The 21,446-nt window shown below is 40.5% G+C and overlaps 1 protein-coding gene across 1 annotated transcript in view; it reads right to left on the reverse strand.

Moving 5' to 3' along the window:
• miple1 (midkine and pleiotrophin 1) overlaps positions 1 to 21,446 on the reverse strand; it is a 126,490-nt gene that overhangs the window by 45,319 nt on the left and 59,725 nt on the right. The window contains exon 2 of the mRNA XM_071590217.1: positions 13,711 to 13,853. Within this exon, the coding sequence (XP_071446318.1) occupies positions 13,711 to 13,852 (142 nt within the window). The 5' untranslated portion in view covers position 13,853. The remainder of the gene's footprint in view (positions 1 to 13,710; positions 13,854 to 21,446) is intronic.

The following is a 21,446-nucleotide window of genomic DNA, read 5'->3' on the forward strand; positions in this document are numbered from 1 at the left end:
GCACCCTTTCTCCCTCCGCCGACCCGCACGAACTCTCCCGGCGGGGGTGCGGGGGCGGGAAGCGGGGAATACCAAGCAGCGAGAAGGAATAGGAAGATGTGCCACGCATTAGGAATGGCATTGCCTCTCACGTCTCCCATTCATCTCTACCCCGCGCTTTTATCTCGGGAAGATCTCCCACGGTCCCTCCCGGCGTCCCCGCGAGCGGCATCCGCAGCCAACGTGGGCGGAATATCGTCTCCCCTCGACCCCACTCGCCTCCTGTCGGCATGTGTCTGGGAACGGAATCCCAAACGCCTTGCTCCCGAATGAAATATCTTGGACATGGGACAAAAAAGAAACACAAAGGAGGGGCAATGGGGAGGGATTTCGATTTGCACTCCACACCTCATCACCACATTCCTATAATTCTGTGGAATTTTAATTACTGTGGAAGAAATTTAATTCACTTCATGGCAATAAGCGATTACATCCGCTCGGATCTTCTAACAACCTAAAAGCTTCATGCGAAATCCGTTGCCACTGCGTGTCTCCAACCAGACACTATAGTTTATTCAGTCTTTTGGTACATCCACTTTAACAAAAAGCTTGAAAACGTTTTTCAGGAAGGGGATTGGAAGGCACTGCCAAAGGAGGTGCCATCAGTTTACAATTTATTGCCTAGTATCCGACAAAAAAGGCCAAGGGAAAGAGCAAGACCCAAAAAAGCCTCCTCTTTAATCTGATCCTGTAATTTATGGGTGATCGGTGAATACCATTCTGATTTATTGACTCAAATTTTCGAGCGGTGTACACCCTGAAAACCGTGCCTCTCTATATAATTGTAGGCTTCAATATTAAATACAATATGCAACCACAGTCAAATAAATCATTAAATTTAAAACAATATGTAACCACCGTCAGGTTAGTAAATTAAAAATGAAAGCTGAAATTCAAATTTGTGACAGTCACTGAAAACAATGACCGCTCTAATTGATTAATGTATCCCGCCTAGGCTGAGACAGATCACTAATTACTAAAGCAAATGAGTAAAAAGAGTTCAGTATTTCATCCATTCGCCGGCATATAGATCGGGCATTTCGACGGATATTGTAATATTTTCAAGCACTGATCAAAATCAGATAGGATATTTTAGAATAACAAGTCACTAAAAGACAGACTGACTGCCATTTCCTCATGTGGCAGCAAAAATTTCTTTTTTTTCCCAAAAATTACGAATTTATCACCGACATAACCATGCATTTTGACGTAAATTTCCGCAAATTCAAAGCAGAAATCAAAGAACTTACGATATTATCTCTCCCATTCAAGAGTTACATTAGGAAATTGTTTCTGCACTTCTCCACGTCGGATGAGAATAAGACGCCAAGGCTTCCGAGTCGAGCACTTGAATCCCATTCTCCTCCACCCCAATCGCCAGCGAGAAGGTCTCGGAGGCGGGGGGGGGAGGGGGGGGGCGAAAGAAAAGGGAGCGGCGTTGAAAGAGGCTTCGAGAAAGACGTTTCCTCCGCCCTCAAGCGATCTCACATCCTTCTCCCGATGGCTCCCAATCGCGGCAAAGTCAAACCCAACCCCCCACAGAGGTCCATGGGCTTCCTCCCTTTCATTTTTTTTCTTCCTTTCATTCTTTCCTCCCTCCCGTCCCACACACGAAGCGGCTGAACATCTCGACTCCCCTCAAAGAGCCGGTTTCCGCTAATTAGTGAGCCCTTGAGTAGCGAGGGGGGAAAAAGCATCCACGCCCTCGGCTCTCTGGAGAAAGGGAGGGAGGGTGGAGATTTTCGAGAAGGGAAGGAGAGATTGGTGCGGGGGGGGTGGAGGGGGGTTTGTGGGTGATGGGGGTAGCGCGTCGTGAGTGTGTGCGAGGGTGGGCGGGAGAGAGTCATGGGCGTGCCATCGCCCCGCGGCCTTTCCATCCCCCCTTCCCTCCCGGCTAAACCCGCCGCCACCTCTCCCCCATGGGATAACCACGATCGACGCGGACGTCGCCAACGCTTTCTTTCCCTTATCGCCCTCCGCCAGATTTCTCCACGAAGCTCCGAAACTGGAGACGCCAATGGAGGATCGGATGTGCACTCGAGCCCTGATCAAATGACCCAGAAAGGGTGTCCGCCAGAATACCACAAAAAAATTCCCTTCTCCAGGATTCCTTTTTCAGAGGATTTTTCCCCTTTTCCAAGGACCTTTTTCCCGTATCAAGAACTTAATAGGCTTGAACAACACTGCTAGTATTAGTGAAAGAAGTTACCATTGGTGCTATTTTGAAATTAATTAGTATTACCAATGAACAGAATGATAAAAATATTACTCCATTAGCAGAATAAATCTCATTTCAATGCAGCTAGGAACTTAACTACACGTATTCTTTGGATAAAAAAACACGTTGTTTACTGAAGTTCATAAGCCAAGTTTATGGAAAATAACATTGAAATAACACAAATGATACTTTTCATGACGATTCTTCGAAAAGAGTTTTAGCGAACTTAGCACGCCACCCAAAACGATATGAAGGGATTTTTATCTCCGTAAAGTCAACCAATGAAGGATTTCCTCGTGTTTCATGGTCTTCAGGCTCCTTGAAAACAACATGCGGAGCCAAAGCGCACTCAAAAGGTTTCCATTAGGGTGTGCCGATAGAAAATGAAGCGCATGAAACATTCTTGCCAAAACATCAACAGGTAAATAAAATGCCAAAGGAAATCGATAATATTTCATGATCAACCCTTATCCTTAGTTGTGAGGACTGTATTACAAATAATTTTATTAAGTTAACGTAAATGCACGACAATACTTCTGTATAGCTTATTCTCAGCAATTGCAGACAATGCTATTACTCGAAATTATCTCAATTATTTTTTAGTGGCTACAGGCTTTTGCGCAATCAATCCTCGGTGTCCGATAATTATAACCATGGTCTTAGAACCATGCCTATCATATTACTGCTCCCCGCTTTCGCGAAAATCAAGCAGTGTACTCCCTTCCCATGCCGAGGGACTCGGTTTGAAACGGTTCGGAGGCGGACCTCTTTTTCGATGCCCTCTCGGTTGGCACGCAGAGAGATCTTCAAATAATTATGGAATGCCATCTGGAGGATGAGGTGATATACAATTCGTAATAATTGTTAATACTCTTTATTCCGTATATCATAGAGGGTAAACGGAATTGTCCACATCTGATTACTCTATATAATTTCTTCATTTCATTACTTCCCCCCCTGAACCTAAGAACACTCTCCATTCTCCGATAACGAAAGTGGACACAACAGTTTCTCACCTTTTTCTAGTTTAGCACCACCGTACTCACATAAACACCCCGGACAAAAGAGCATAAAAAATAGAATGGTTTATTGATCGAAAGGATTGATAAATAATAACCCAAATTTCCTTTACACGCGCATCACTTGCCTATAAAAATGATATTGGATCACTTGGAGAGATAGCAATAAGTGTACTTTGAAAACCTCGAATGTCGCGCCATGATATACAATGAATGAAGTGAAATAAGAGGACGAGTGTTTGCGAGAGTTCTGACCGAATTTTGTCAACTGTGGGAAAATATTAACAATTTTTTGTTTACTCAGTAAATTAAAACAAAACTGAGAAGGCACGACATTGTTTAACATTTTAGTAAAATTAACAGTCATTGTAAAATTATCACTTGTGCCAATCCGAAGAGATGTGGAGAATAGTTTGCCATACGACAGCAACAAATACTCCGGTAACTCTACCATTCAAGAATCTTGACAGAATTACGGAAAAAATAATATTGCACGGGTGGCATTATAAATCTGTGGACGTAATATAATGGTAGATTTATTAATCCAGTTCTTTTTTTAATTTAAATCGTTAAAGAAAACAAGACAAAGGTAAAATATTTTCCGACTAATGCTAAGTAAATTCATATCAGAGGAAGGCAGTATTTTTATGTCTTGCGCGGATTGTAAGGTTTAGAAATTATAGTAATTCATATAGGTCTATAAATACTTTATCATGATTATAAAAACAAAAAAAAGTCCGAGAGGATATGGCCCAAAAACCATCTGGCTGGGTAATAATCCTTCACTGGGCGTGGGTTCTCGATTCGAGATACCACTCTAAAAATCATTCAGCAAGTTCCGGAAAGCCATTAAATTTTATCACGGAAGTCTTCTTGATGACGATATTTTACAATAAAAGGAAATATAAGCACAAGTAAGCAATACATTTGAAGCGTGTCAAAAAGAAAAAATGATAAAATTTAATTATTTTCACAGAGAAAGACGAATTTACATTAGCGTTAACCGACCATGGTTAACTAGGCCATGTTTTGTACATTACCCTAGTCTAAGTGATGTCCAAAGAGTCGATTATACCATTTGAAAATTAAAATTTACCCAATACGTTGTGATATGATCTTATTGATCCCAAATAAGTAAATTGCAGTAATACATTAATATTTCTAATAATGATTACCATATAATTTCCATTGAAGAGGATTAATTCGTTTCAATTTAGTCAAATTGATTAATATTTATTTATTCTTCCCAAGATGTAAATATATTAAGGTTTTTGGAATTTTATGTAGTGCCCTTTAATGCAAGAATTTGTGAATTTAAATGGTCAAATGCTAACAACGATATTTTTCAATTCATTACAACATTACAAGTACGCACGCTTACAACGCTTGGATTCTGGGAAATGATAAGAGCGAAAGTTTTGAGATGCCAGTACGTAATGGAAAAATGACCACCACGGCTAACCACTAATTGGTTTATTTTATAGTTGATTCATTTATTAGGTTAAGTTCCATGAGTGAACTCTATTTTCCTTAAATTTTCTAAAAAATCTCCATTTTTGTCCCACACTTGTCCGTGACTCGAGGCTTAACTTCAAGGAAGAATGCTATTTTGAATAAATTGAACACGGACATGGATAATGCGAAATTTAAGTCATTTTTTATGAACACAAGGTCGTGAACAGAAGCTTCTCCATACGTATCAACATGAGCGATACATGAGAGACATGTTTGGACGACAAGACTGCAGAGCGAATCAGAAACACTGGAAATTGCTGCATAATGCATTAACTGTCAACCAGAATCATAACTTGTCACCACGGCAATGGGAGAACAGTCAACCTTGGGCCATACTATTGCCCATATGTCTTTGTTCCTCCGTGGATAACGAAGTCTTCCTGTTGTTTCCGAAATGAGCACGCATAAGCAAATGAACTCGTATTCAAGCACGTTGCCGCTGAACTTGAAAAGGAGTCGAGTAATCTTATTACGTCGCTTGAAAATTTTTTAGCTAAAAATTGTATTCGCTGAACAACGGTTAGTATTTCTTGAATCTAGACACATTTTAGTGGACATGAAATGGTTTCCTGAGTGGTAAAGCATTATTATTTGATTTATTATCTTGAAACCAATAAGAAAAATATCCATTTTGCTAGGAGTTGAATAAACAAAGAGGAAAAGGCAAACTAGGTATTTGATTTCTGTCTCGTTGGAGTATGGAAAAAGTAATCAAATAAATTGTGCCTGTCAACATCCACAAGATGATTTTTGATAAATATTTGGTCAGGAATTCATATTATTTAATTCAGCAATGTATATAATTCAGCAAAATATTAGGCCAATTCCCGATTTTGATATGCGCACACATAGTTATTTTGATATTACATAAAATATTATTTAGCGCCATATATAAATCCCATTTACATTTAATTAGGTCATGAAGTGCTCCCTGAAATTACTCTATACTGTTAGGAAGGGTTTAAAGATAAGCTTTTTAACTAAGCTGTTCCAATCCTCCATGTTGAAAAATGTTGTATCCCAAAAAGGTTTTTTGCCTGAATTTTCTTTTAATTTTTAATTCACGGCATTATTTTTCTGGTTTCGTTGGCTTTGGGTAAAAAATCATTACATTTTTAGGATCATGTATTTTTAACCACGTAATCTTGAAACTTCATAGTATTTTATATTTTATTGAAACCTATTTTTGAAAGACTGTGTAGAGTATATGGAGTTATCAGAGCTTGATCAGCGGTAACCATAAGATTGAGCCAACATCTCTAAATGACAAAAATTAACTATTCGGCCGGAAAATAATTGAAAATGGCAAAAAAGGATGGGCAATGGAGTAGCAGCAGTGGTATACTTCGGTATCAGGTATATCGAAGGTAACAGTCAAATCTGAGGAGGGATTGAAATCAGAACTCTTTGGGCTAACAGGCTGGTGTATCACCGACAGGAGCTTCCACGGCTGGCTGGATTTTGTACGCGTAAATTTGAGAAAATATTTCAATCAGAACGCTACATCCATGTTACGTATTATTCCAAATCAAGTCATTTAGTGGCGGTGTCGATGACCGTTAGTGGACTGACGCATCGATCGATAGAGAAAAAACCAACGACATCAATATTTCCTTCGCTATTTCCCGAACTAAAAGTTCCATGGCAGCAAACGTTAATTTTAGATATAATTATCTTTTCTTTGATTTTGTCCACACTGAACGCACCTTCGGAAATAGTGCATATGAGTAGGGCGCTACCCCGCCGGCCTCGGTGGAACTAGTGGCGGCGGGATTACTTCAACAAGCTCAGAGATCGCGAGTTCACCTCCCACCTCGTTGGCCTTTTATTCTTCTGGGGTTAGAGAATTAGTTATCAACTTTGGAGCATATAATTTCCTGTAAAATTCCACTGCTGGATGTTTTTGGGGTAATTGTTTGATAAATAGTGATTAACTTATTTTTTGTTGACGAAATTTATCCTTACATACCCTTTCCACCACCGAATGCTGATTCCTCTAGTTTATTAATACCTAACTAAACAACGAAAACGAAACAACTTTACGGTATACTATCTGTAAGGGCGCATCTTTGGCACATCATCGGGAACGGACGTATCTTTGGCAGCAAAATGCTGCGGACTTCTCATTTCTCTTCGAGTTATGTGAGAGACAGACCCATGGTGCCAATTGGGGAGAATGCGACACATAAAACATAGGCTCGGATGGCTCCGGTAGTTCATTGAATGTAGTCACGCAGAGAGAGAGAGAAATGTTCGGTTAATTTATTACTAGCTTGTCGGAGAAGATCGCTGAATGTACGGCGGAGGGAGGTTGATTTAGGTTCCTTAGAGGGCAAAGAGCCGGGGGAAATGCAAGAAGAAAGATCTTGTGCAGCGGTCAGTGAAATTAAATGAAAAGATATGCCATCAACGCTGTAAAACGTTTTAGCTCGTACTCGCGGTTAGACCAACTGATCACTCTTTTGAACTTGGGTTTGATTAGGATTTTCGTTCATTACTTTTGGATCTTCAAGCTTTCCCTTGCAGCAATAAGCATATTTTTTACCAGGTGATATTTTGTGATTCATAGTTTTCATGTCCTTTCGTTCGGAACACAACTTTGAACTCTCTCAGGCAATGATTTTTCTATGCATATTTTAATTATCCTTTCAAATTCTATATAATTAATTTTTACACGAACTTCATGGTCTTTTTTACCTCTCAGACCACCATTATCCAAACAATTTATTTCCAGACAGGCGCTGCTCAAAGGCACTGGGAGAGTGGCAGAGAAACATCAGCACCGCATGCCCTGGACTGACTTTGAGTGACACATTAATTTCAAATTCTGTTTTTATTTCAATGTTTTCTATGTTATAAATTTCCCACCAGTTCCTAACCTCCTATCTACATTTAATTCGAAAATTGCATCCTTGCGGACAATCACCTCTTGTCACTCCCATAGAAAAAGGGGTTTTATAATGTGAAGAGTTACATAATTTCCATAAGTAGGTGCATATTATTTCAGCTCTCAGCCGACTTGTAATCAATTCTGATTCTTCTTGCTCCAGTTCCTCGATTTTCCTAATCATTTCATGTACATATGTGTCCATAAAACTCCTTGAGACACCACAAGGAAATGTTTTGGGTGGTGCTAAGGTACCAACTAATTATTAATGAATATGTACTTCCAGATAAATGAGACTATGTAATTGAACATACACATAAATACATGAACTCTTAAACACATCCATCTCTCTCTTATTCTTTCTCTTCCTATAATGGAAGATGTTGCCACGATACTACACCATAGAAGGCCGGAGTAGGGTGAAGTCCCTTCCTTTGACGATGTCGCTTTCCCAGGTGACTGAAAAAATCACACATCCCAGGAGCAGCGCAGCCCCTGACTCTCCCAAAGCATCGCCCGGCTTTGAACCCGCGACCTCAAATCAGCGGTCAAAAACTCGAATCACAGGCTATCACATCGTCTGAAATTGTACGTATGGATGAAATTTCGCACGCCATGGCCCAGTTGCCATTCAAGAGTTTAAAATATCAACGTTTCATTGTGAGCTACACACTACAAAAAAACGTGTACCGATTAAGAAAGGCGCCAAGGGTGCTGGGAAAGAGATGTCAGGACCAGCATTGGAGTTGAACGGGTTCACAAGTTAACTCAACGAGTGGAGAGCCTTGCCAGGTGATCCACCGAGAGCCGCGGGAGGGGAGGGGGGATGCTGCGGAGATATCGCACTGATTTTAACGCAAATAATTTCGGCTCGGCACGATCGTCAGCGCTGACGTATACCAGTCATGAATCACGACTTTTCGCGATGCTGATTCGCGGCTCTTTACGCTGGTCGTACGTGAGTGCTCGGTCACCCGACTACATGAACGTCCGCTTGTGATTGTATAAAACCCGAATCTAAACATCATCCTGTGCCGTCAGGCCCTAAGGTCAAACCAACTTAATTTAAACAAACAACATGATATATATATATATATATATATATATATATATATATATATATATATATATATATATATATATATAACGATTGTACGGAAAAACTCACACGAGCGGCACAATAATGGGCTGACACAATACAACACAAATAGAAAAGAATAGACACATTTAAAAGAACACTCACACGGTAAATTGTTCGAGCTTTCGGCCCTCTCAGAGGCCTTCTTCAAGAGAGACTCAGTCTCTCTTGAAGTCTCTTGGAGTCTCTCTCTTGAAGAAGGCCTCTGAGAGGGCCGAAAGCTCGAACAATTTACCGTGTGAGTGTTCTTTTAAATGTGTCTATTCTTTTCTATTTGTGTTATATTGTGTCAGCCCATTATATATATATATATATATATATATATATATATATATATATATATATATATATATATATATATATATTACTTGATGAATGTGCCAGTTAATATATGTTGAAATGCGATACATGATATAGTTTGGTCAGTTCTATTATGCAGTTGAATCACTGTTTACCATAAATCGCCAAACAGATGCTCGTCACTTCTGCATCAATCTCTGTAACTTGAGGATTCCAGGAGTATACAATGGATCACTTCGTAGTCATAGTGATAGGGCACTTTAAAAGTATACGCTTTCGCTGTCGGATTTCACTAAGAAATTTTTCCACTGCTCCTGGTCCATAAATAAGGATAAAGATTCGGAGGCCGTGATATAGGAGCGAGGAGGAGGTGTCGTTAAAGAAATCACCGTCGCTGAATTAAGTGCGTTTATCCTGCTGGGGAAGACCAGCAGACCTTTATCCTGGAAGGAAAAAAATGTTTGGGGGAAATCCATTGGTCGATTGTCTTTCCCTCCGGTCCACCCAAACCGGCGGGGGATAATGTCATAATTTACCGTGAGCACCAAGAGGGCCTGCCGGCGATTTCGAAAGAGAGAGAGGGAGATTCGGAAGTGGGATGGAAAGGGTATGTCCGAGGGTAATCGCCAAAACACAGGCGGGGCTGGGAGGGGGGAGGAAGGGCATTGTGGGCAGGATCCCTGACCGAAACGAGAGGTACCCCGAGGAGGAGGGGTGCTTTGGCCCGCGGCATCCGCCCCGCACCCGCTTTGACCGCAAACGATTGAAAACTTAATGTGCGGGAGGGAGGGAGGGAGGGGTGGAGCGAAGGGTAGGGGGAGGGCGGGAAAGATGAAGCGAGAGAAGAGCGGATCCCACAATAACGAAGCACGCCTGATGCCAGGGTGCGCGGAGGGGCGTCGTCAGGAAACAAAGGGCTTAATTGGTTCTCCGGGGAGGAGGCGGAAGGGAGCGCAATCTGGTGTAATCGATGGGTGGGGGGGGGGGGGCTTGGTTGCCCGAGCGCAGGTAGCATCGGTGAGGGCACTTGAGGGCGGATGGGCGGGTCTTTCCAGGCGGGGAGAAGGGGGGGGCAAGGGGTGGGCGTGCTGAGGCCCCCGGGGCGCCCGCGCGGAATTAATCGCATTACGTCGCCGTGGGAATCGGTAAATACTCCGCCTCATTTCCCAGTCGTATTTGCGTTCGAGGCGATCCGAGTCATCCCGCCCCTCTCGGAATGCCTCTCGGTTTAAATCATGGCAATGACAGTCACGACGGCCGAGCGGAGGTGTCGATGGGAATCGAACCCAGCGCGGGCGAAGGCACCGCCGTCCCCTGTGCCAACGCGGGTGCAGGACGACTCGATATAGGTGGGCATTCAAAGCCTTCTAAATCCAAGAATACTATATAACAGCAAAATGGCATATCTTACTTTTAAATTCAAGTCAAATAATTCTGATCCAATTATAATGCAATATTTGAGCCGCAAATACGTATATATGCCAAATTTCTGTCTGCTGAAATTCGCGAAATGCGATAAACCACAGGAGAAATAGGAGGAAACATTTTTGATTTGATACCATGTATTTTTTTGAGGCTCAGTATTATTAAATCGCAATATAAGAAATTCTTCTGCAATAAGGTAAAATTTGACGTAGACATCAATTGGCCTCAGCAATAATTCAATAAACTAGAATTGCTGATAAGACTCCTAAACTTTTAATATAACTAACGCAATATGATGCCAAGACCAATTACTGAAAAGCATTATTACAGTTCATATTTACTGACACGCAACATGACTTCTAAAGTGATGATGCAAAGCTATCCGCAATTTGCGTTCTGTTATGACTTTTCGCACCATTATTTGCCGTGCAAATAATGCTGAACACTCGCGATTTACAACAGCAAGTTACGACGACTATGTTTCCGCTGACAATATTTTTTGCTAGTTTTACATTCCCTTTTATACATGAATGATATTGTAATTTTTTAACGTAAAGGGGCTACTAGACTGCTATTATTAAGTTGAATTAAGTGAAAATGACGCAAATTTTCACTAATAACTTCTACAGTCACAATTATTCCGTTGAGTTAGAAGATCAGATCATTATGACAACGAATTCCGTGGTAGTGTTTCTTGCGATTCCATTAAAAATGATAAGTTCTCTAGAAACAATTAGAGAAACCAAGGAACAAAACTGAGATCACATGTTGAAACATTATTTTCAGGTTATGTAGTTTCCTCATGCATCGTATATACATTATTCCTTATTCCCACTAGACTTCATCAGGTTTCGAGCATGTATTTTTTCAAACACTGTACAGGGCTTAGTCCTGGGTGAACTCTACCATCACCTAACAAACCAAACTTCGGGTTGATTACTGTGTTTATGGTTTTTTTCATCCAAAGCGAAATGATGGCATGCTAACTTCCAATATGGTGGAAACACCAGGTATATGACAAATCTTACCATGAACGAACAGGATTTCTTTGAAGTTTACTGATGTACCTGTAAAATTATATTAGACACAATTACGATCACAATTATTTGACTAGCTTTATGGCATTGATCTAAATAGTTATACCTGACTCAGGGAGTATCTCCTTGTAATAGCTGCTCATAGAATTTTTTTTTAAATTAAGCACTAAGGACAATCTGAAGTTTGAATGACATTAATGTCACATGATGAGAGACATGACGAAATATAATATCGTACAACTCAAGGGCTACGTGTGAAATATTAAAAGAGCCTCATCCAAAGTCTCCGCGGCGCCGCATAAATAAATGCATATCTCTCCTTATTCGCCAGGATCCTTGGCCCGGATCCCAAGCAACCCTTCCCTCCCCCATCCGTGCCCCGCCTCCGAAAATGGGTCGACGGGGAGGAATGCTTGAGGCGGGCAGACTTGACCTCGTGTCCGACCCGCCCCTGCAACCGACCCGCTTTCAGCGAGACCGTAAATATTTCGGCCACCGAGCTCGTCTCTAGGGGAACTTCCCGTCCTCCAGGGCCGAGATCTAGGACTACGTGATGATATCCCTTCTTGATGGTCCACCCCAGAGAGCAAAACGAATCTAGACGATGAGAACACAGTTGCAACGCTCTGTCATAGCACCCTCACGTGCTTCGTCCATGCTCGGGGGGGTTGTTATTTCTCAGCCGGGTGCCAGGTTTTCCTTTGTCGAACGGGAAAGGAACTTGAGGTGAAGAGGTGGAAGTACGAATATCTATGAAACTCAGTGTCTTGAACACACTGCGCGGGTAGGTTGGGTAAGGAGGGGACCAAGGCAATGCCCCCGTGCGTAGGTTCAGGGGTACTAAAAGCCCACTTAATGCCTTGGATGCGTGGCATTAAGGCGTGATAGACAAGTAAATTGGATGTGTGGCTACTGAAGAGTTCAACGGTGCACGCGTTTAAAATCCGGTCGAAGCCTCTGGACGCTCTTCCCAGCATCACCCCAGCTGTGTACATTTAGGATCTTATCTTCATGGAAAACTGTAGATGGCTCAAGGAAAAGAAATCGCTTCTTTAATGGTGTGTGCATTTCAACCATCTTAGATCTTAGTACAAAGTGAGTTCGATTCTCAAATATAAAACCGACTTTCGCGTTCATTTAAGTTTTTTTTTCAATTGCATTGGAAAAACATTAATAGGTGCATATGCCGCCATCCTCATTTCATAAAAATATACTTCTAGAGAACATCTAAAATCAGAGATCTGAGACTTATAAAAAGAAAGAAATTCGATGAACATACAAAAGAGGGTGGAAAAATATCAAGCTATGGTACTTCAGGTAAGAAAACTTGGCACATGCGCTTCGGTACCACCATGAAAATCGTTATGAATGACCACAAAGCGCCACGTGATTGTTAGAAAACCTAGAATGATAGTGGCTCAAACAAAGAATGAAACTTCACCTCTTGAAAGTAGAGTAATGAATCGTGAGAGCTTTTCCCCCTTAGACAATTCAAGATCACAACAGTAGAAAACAATACGTACTGAATGACTGAAGTGTTATCAAATACTCATTTACGACAATAATTAATTGCTTTCATGATCGGTAACTAAACACGCCCCAACCACACAACATAGGGGCAACTTGAAGAGTAATTTGGGGAAATAATCCAGGGACAAAAATACCCCTGATATCGTTATGCGGACACAAACATACTATATAGGGTGCGGCAACATAACTTTATTTTTCAAACGCGAAACGCTATCAAAAAAGGAAAATATGTTGCCGCACCCTGTGTGTATATATATATATATATATATATATATATATGTATGTGTGTGTGTGTGTGTGTGTGTGTGTGTATAAAATTATTAGGTAATCTACCGGTTAAGGTAGGTTTTTGGATGGACATATATATATATATATATATATATATATATATATATATATATATATATATATATATATATATATATATATATATATATATATATATATCCATTGAGGATATAGATATATATGGATATATATGAATCGGCCTTTTAACGATCGGATCGTGATGACTCCGATATATCGTCATAAGGACGAAAGGGTGGGGGGGGATGAGTTGGAGTGGGTCAGGGGGCGAGGGAGGAGCCGGATGGGGTGCCTACTTGTCTTATTGTTCCTGTTCTTGGCAGCTCCCCGCTCACTCCGGATGAGGACCTCCCGTTCGTCCTCTTCCCAGATCTCTCCCTCGGCATAGGACACGGCCACCACCGCCGCGGCCACGAGCAGCAAAAGCGCCCACTTCATTCTGGCGTGAGAGAGAAAAAAAGGGCGGTCAGCATCGGGAGAGTGGTTGCATCTTGGAGGGGACGCTCGATTAGAACCAGCGCTTCCGTACCGTGCGAGTGGGTTTGGCTCCCAAGTCACAGGAGATACAAAATGTAAGACACACAACAGGCACAACTTCCAGAAAATAATTTGATAGGTTAAAATCTCTGGAAAACGGCATTACGCCATTCTCCAAAATATTTGAGGAATGGCTGAAACCTCAATTGATGTATTCTCACCCGTGACAAAATATCCTAGGGTTCAACGTGTAGCCTCTTATTATTACCCAAAGCCTGAATTCAAATTACATGTATTTTTGGCTTTTCGTGTTGTAAGATCAAATTTTTTTGCTTGACGCTTAAATATTATTTAATGGTAATGACTCAAAGAGTAATTGGCTATACTACAGTAAAAATAGAACAAAAAGATATAGAAATAATTTTAAAAGGAAAAAGTTTTATGTGTGCTCAGTAGAGAGACTCTTTGAGTACCGAATTTTCCACCATAAAGCTATGCATCCAAAAATGATCGCCGAAAAGTATTTTGGAGACGCACCAGTTTCAGACTGTCATATTCACATATACATGGTCATATTTTATTTTTTCCTCACCCGTAACCAAATTCTTATAAAATTTACGACCCGTCATTGATAACCGAGAAAACAAAATGGGTGCGGAACACTACCATACCTCCATTTATCACTGGCTTTATATGTACAAATGACATTGCGTCGCTCAACGAGTCATGCGACATACGTAGCCTGAACTTCGAGGATGCCAAGTCTATTCAAAAGAATGATATGTTTCCAGCGGAGGTTCCAAAAGACGTAGTTAATGGTTGAAAGCATCTTGAGCTTAAATTAATGAAAACTCAGACCCATCAACCCCCCCGGCGCAACTACAACCGAGACTTTCGAATTAAATTATTAATGGCAATGCCAAAATGATTGATGAAGGGAGCAGTCCATTCTGTCAATATTAATTGAACCCGCTTTCATTTACATTACTCGAGAAATCGTTTTTATTTTCCACGGTATTTTTACAACAATAGGAAACCTATTACTTATTTTATGTTTAATTAGATAGAATAGGAAGGCTTGCAAAATAGGTGAAGCAGAGAAATGAAGATGGTTTTGAGGAGAATGATGAATATAAATGCATAACAAATGGAGAAGTACCTACTTCGAAAAGTGGCTGAAGAAATAAGCCTATGGAGGACACTTACAAGAGGAAGAGGGAAGTTTACATTTCCTGAGGCACGACAGTTTAGTGAAGACCCCGGGGAAACATGAAGGGTAATTAGTACAGAGGAAGAGCTAGAATGAACTACGAGAAGCAAGCAATGAGACATGTCAATGCAAGGTGTTATGAGTGAATGAATAAAGTGATTGACAGATAACAAGATAGTTTAGTGACCTGCCACCAAATAATCCTCGATGATGATGAGGTTAAAAACGAATAAATAATTTTCCACACATTTCTCCACGCAGAGCAGTAGTTGTACATACTGCGAATTAAAACTTCCAATAATTGCGAAACGTTTCATGAACTCAGGACTACGCGTGTGCAAATCAAAACCATCGACCATAAACTGTCACTCTTTCCTTCAATTATCTCTCTTATTGTGAATATATACATAGAATAAACTGTGGGCAAAATCATGTTTCAAAGCAAATTAATGAATTAACAAATTAATAAATCAATCCTGTACAGGCAATTCGGGTTTAGTTTAAACTTTAATTTAAAATGAAATTCCATTCAACAATGCACAACTTATCATTTGACTTCGAACTTAATTGATGCATCTTCATTACTGAATATCGATCCAAAAATCTCATTCATGGAGTCCTTAAATCTTTTTTTATTTTTCGTATTTGATCTTTAATTCTCCTTTCACCGGCTAACTTCTTCTTCCCTTCTTCAATTTACTCATGTGGGATTCCTCAAACATGGCCTGTATTCGGTGGATCGCTGTCTCGATAGATGTAACGCATGGAAAAAAGAAAAAGAACGTAGACGAAGACGTAAATCAACCAAAATTTTACTTATCCGCACGAGGAAAAAACGTAAAAGGAATCGAAACCAGCAGAAAAGAAGATTAGAATTTCTCGGAAAAATAATTTGAAATGAACCAAATGACACCAGGAAGATGGAAAATAAAAAGGGAATATTATCATTCACTGTGCTCATTCAAGGGATGATTGGGAGAGTCCACGAACGGTCCACCCCTTCCACAGTGCACAACGCTAAATATTCCGATGCAAAAAAATTACTTCATTATGATACCTGAACAACGCACTTATTAGTAGACATGTATAAAAAACGGGAGTTTATATATTAATGAAGTGAACAAATCTATATTAATAATCGCATAATTAAGTTCGATCAGGTAAAAGGGTGCATGGATTAAAGAAACAAAATATTGCATCTGGAATCACATAGAAACACGTCAATGGGATTCACCATGCAATGCTTCTCTAATCTTTCCGTGCCAATACATCTCCTTCATTTTAACATTAAGCAAATTAATACTCAAGAAATGCAACCGGAGCATTTTAAAAAATAAGAAAATTTAGAGATTTAGGCGGGATTATACCCAAGATTTGGCAATTATTTTTGGCGATGAGCGATCACAGACATTTTCCGAACATTCTGTTAAATAAACCATTGTTTTGAAACATTGCGTAAGGCATCAAACCATTACTATCTAATTTAAAGAAGCTCATGATAAAATGATGGAAATCAATTAGCAATGTCATAAAAACATAACGATTTGAGGAAAAATTTCTACCAAAATCCAGCACCCACGCTAAATATTCGATCAAAAAACACAGAAAATTCTACTAACTTCGCTTGGAATGCATAATTTCTTGCTACTTTGAATAATGGCCGTAATTAACCAAGGGTTGATATTTACAAGAATTTCCATGAAACAATGGAGGATGCATCCATTTAGCCTTCGGCTCATTGATTTTATGAAAAAGGCAGAATTGACGAAGTTTTATGAAAAAAACATTGGTTGATTAATGGTAAAGGCCATTGAAAATTATTATACCATGCAAAAATCAATGAATCTCAATTCAGATCGAGGCTACCACGCTGCGCTGTTTGAGGGAAAGAGTGACACCTCCATCAAAAACTACAAGCACCCGGTCTAGTGCATGTGCCCATGTTGTAAACGGAATTAAATGACAAATGAGAGGTGCATTGAAAAATATTGTACATTAAAAATTATTTTATAATGGGTTCAATGAAACGGAAGATGGTAGCTATTTCACCACATTTAATTTACATATTAATTAGTATCAACTCTTCTCAAACTATACCTTTATTTCTACGAAGCACCTGCTCACTCCAAGGAACCAAATGATGAGTAATATGCTCTACGATGATGGAGGTGCTACGTGAAACACATTTAATTCATCCGGCCGGTGGAGCACATGATATAATTGACGGTGCCCGGCGTAACTTTGTGAAATCGATGCATGCTAAAATGACAAGAATAACTTAAGTTATTCCCCACAAGATTTTTTTAGAACACTACCAAGAATGCACCGAAAGGATTGGCTTTTCTAGGGCCCGGAGGAGGATGGAGAGGAGTTGCGGGGAGGGTTCCCCTTTCTCCCATCTCCCGACCCTTCTCCTCTCCCTTCCTCTTTCCCCCCCCCCCGCCACCTTCCCGTGGGCGCCCTTCTGCCTCCTCCTCCGGACCAGACTCTTGCCAGTCCTTTGAACGCACAACTACCTGATAATGATACTAAACGAAAAAATAAGAGGCAGTGTTCTGCATAAAATCTGGTAAGTGTGAGAACACTCTGCGTTAAAACGGAAGAGCGAAGAGGCACGAAGTGTTCTGGAAATTGCTAAATGCTCATTCGACATTCTGAAACACCCTCAGACACCGTCTCTGAGTCATGGATACGTTAATCGTTGTACAGTGAGCTTAAGCTTTTTCTTTACATGAAAATGCGTCCCATGGTAAATTAGTCCAATATCAAATAACTAACTTTCAATGCTTAGTCCAAGGGTTTATTCAGAACCAATTTAGGTCGTACATTACTGGAACTAATAATTATAACAACGTTACCTTATACTTGTGTATGTTCCTAAGTTATTCATTATCAAGAGCATGGCTGGTCACCAAGCACTAACCCTTTACCATTTTATTAGTCCAAAATGAATGATAGCCATTTGTAGTCTCTCTTTGCTCGTAAATTTTAAATATAAATAAACACATTATGAAACTCCAAAACGAAACGATCCATTGGTTTATTCACGAAAAAAGAAATGATAGCCTTAGTTAAAGTGAAAATATATTTTACCGATTTCTAAACTAATCAGAGATCCTTGCGGTGTGACCGATTTGATTTTACTATTCTCTCACGGAATGCCTAATTAATGTTAATATAAGTTTCCCTGGCAAGGAAGGTTTTGGATGTCTCTGGCAGGCGGCGTACCGACTCAGGGGCGCGATCCCGGTAAGTCGTATGCATTCAGTTGTGCACATGTGTGAAATAATATTTGTTTATACATGGTTGGTGTTCTAACCACCTCTCGACCCCTACCTTTGCACAGATTTGTGGCCTAGAGTGTGGACGTAGATGTAAAACAGAGGTGGAGCATTGAATTCGGGGCTGAGTGCCGGTTAGTCCAACCGGAATCATCACCCGCTAACCGCGTGCTGCAATTTCAGTTTCGAATCGGATGTCAGTCACACTGTAACACATAGACTGTGATTGATGATGAATTTTTGCTAAGAGCTTTACAGTAACGATGCAAGCTGATTTGGAAATTCAACACTCATTAGAACACTCAAAACGATGATTCTATTATAACAGAGACGAAGGCTATTACAATTTTCCACACAATAAAGATTTATTCCCTACTAGTTTCGAACCAATACATCATTTTTTTAAATGATGTAGTTCATCAAAACTAGTCGGGAATAAATCTTAATTGTGTGGAAAATTGTAATATTCTTCGTCTCTGTTATTATGGAACAGTTCATCACACCTGAATCTGTAATTTATAGTGATTGTATTCATTTGCTCAAAAGAGAATTATTTCAGCAGCTACGTATAGTCATTCAAATTCAAAATGTGCTCCGACGAATGAGATTGTATCGTATCAAACGTGTAATTTCATGAAATGGAAACCCATTAAGAGCAACACATTCATATTCAAAACGGGTTAAAACCAATTTCCCACTGGTTAACTGGAGGATGTTCCACAACGGGACAAGCATCAGCGTGAGTCTCGCGGGTTTCAGTGTAGTATTTCCACGTTTGGACGAATGTTTTTTCTTTTGATTCTAATCCTCATTGCGTGAGTTCCGGCAGGGAGATCAGTGCACTGCCGAAATTCATAACGAACGCTCCTAAGTAAGAGAATCACGTAATGCAATCACGATATTGCTACAAAAGAAAAAGGACAAAAGGAATCCCAAAGTTTAGCAATTACGGGGTTATATCGCAGGGAGTGCCGCGCTGTTGAACAATCTCTTGGCTGCTATCTCGCGAAATAAATTGCAAGAGTTAGCGGATGAATGTGATCAGGGTTTGTTGCCAATTACCCAATGACCAAATCCGGTTGTGGGAATGGGCTTGGTAAGGTGGCCGATACTCTGCCCGGCGCGTCCCCGCAATCATTTCCGCGGCCAGGGCCCCGCCGACCCACTCGAGGGTGGAACAGAATGAGGAGGAAGCAAACGAAGCGGGGGGGGGAGAGGGGGGAGGAGTGGAGGGGGCCCTCCCGCGCACCCTACAGGATTGATTACGTGGCTGATATATTACCGTTTCCATTTTTCGTTTTAACCTCGACATTTAAATGGTGCTCGATATTTCGGACCCGGAAGCGCGGGCAATCGAGAATAAAAATAATGAAACGTTCACTGCGAGGATGAGGAATAAATCAAGTGCTTAGACTGGCTTAATGTTTTATCCCGTGAAATATAAGCGCGAGCATTGAGTTTTTTTTCGCAAATGCATTTCCATTTTATTTGCCGTTCCCCCCACCTCTCACGCTACTTTGAAGTGGCGCTGAAGCTCGAGCAATATTAAATAGATCGTTAAATTTTCGATAAAGACGAAATGAAACCATAAATATGGATTATGCCCCAATATCCGATAAAGCTCCTTTCAAACCATTAGTTAGCATTTGTATTTCGCTACGGGGACTTGAATTGGAATGATGATTAAGAACGTGGAACTATTTTTCGAGGAAAAAATATTTTACTCAATCGGTAAACAAGAATTTAAAGGAATTTGTTGAGTCATAAAAAAAACATGACAGATATGCATAGTTTCCGATTACTTTTTTCGTGAATGCTAAATCCTGCGAAAGAAAATACCCATTGAACACTTGGCTTGCCAAAAAAAAGGACCTTCGATGCATGGAGGTCACGCCGTTCTCAAAGATCCTAAAATGGATATATACCATGTTGCGAATTAAAATTCCAATGCCATGCGATCCTTTTTTTCCTCCACTAGTTCCATTATTTCCGCAGATTTATTGTTCCAGATTACAGGCATATTTGTGAGGTTCAAGCATTTTTTACGTCACGTATATATGACAATAAGTTCCATGAATGAATCACTGAAAATCGGCGGTGAAATGATTACTTGTGAGATTATCCATCATATTATAGCCGCAGAGATCAGTTATGGCATTTAATCATTGCGCTTCAATTTCCTGCGAGAATGGGATGCCTCAAGCAGAAAATTCCTTTATGCAGGCAAAGTGTTATGCTATATCTAATTTCGGGGAATGTAATTTTGAGTTAAATAAGAGATCAAACTCATCAGTAAAAACGATGCTCAAAATATTTGATTTAAGGCTTCGGCCTTATATCAAAATCAACATACTAAAATGAAAACATTACATGCCTCCCCGTGGACTAAAAACTTGATGTGGTGGAAGGGCTTGGGCGTTCCGATGAGCACTAAAGCCGTACTGGCGAAGACGATGACGACAGCTCGTGGTAGGGTCACCCATGCCATTCAGGTCGAAAGATAGGAATCAGAACAAAGGTAGTCCGAGCAGCGTCTGTTCCTCTAAGAGGCGGCTGCAAAGTAAATGAAACCAGTGGAGATGCCATTTAGTGGATGTGTACGCTAAAGGAGCATTTTGAGGAAGAAAACTATAAACCATCTTATTATTATCTCCATTATGCCAAAACACAATGATGGGCTTAGATGAAGTTCCAGGAAAACTACGTCACTCAGCCCACTGCATATGCCGTGCACATAAATTGTGTCCGGCCGGCCGCGGTAAAGGTAGGTTTCTTCGGTCATTATCTGACGAAATCCTGGTCCAGTGGAAGAAGCAGCACAGAGGACCGAAGTAGTTAAAATAGAGTCTTGGAATATTAGAACGAAGTTGAGGACGGGAAAATTGCAGAATACAAATCGAGAGAGGAAACAAGGATAATTTAGGGTCGTGTGAGATGAGATGGAAGAATATTGGGGATTACTGGAGTGATAGTTCTTGAGTAAGATACAGAGGAAGGGAAGAGAACCGGCGAGGGGGGGCATAAGCATTCAACAAAAAGTAACGAAGAAACGTAGTAAACATAG

This window comes from Hetaerina americana, unplaced genomic scaffold (assembly GCF_022747635.1).
Source record: "Hetaerina americana unplaced genomic scaffold, ioHetAmer1.1.p SCAF_4, whole genome shotgun sequence".
NCBI classification, from domain to species: domain Eukaryota; kingdom Metazoa; phylum Arthropoda; class Insecta; order Odonata; family Calopterygidae; genus Hetaerina; species Hetaerina americana.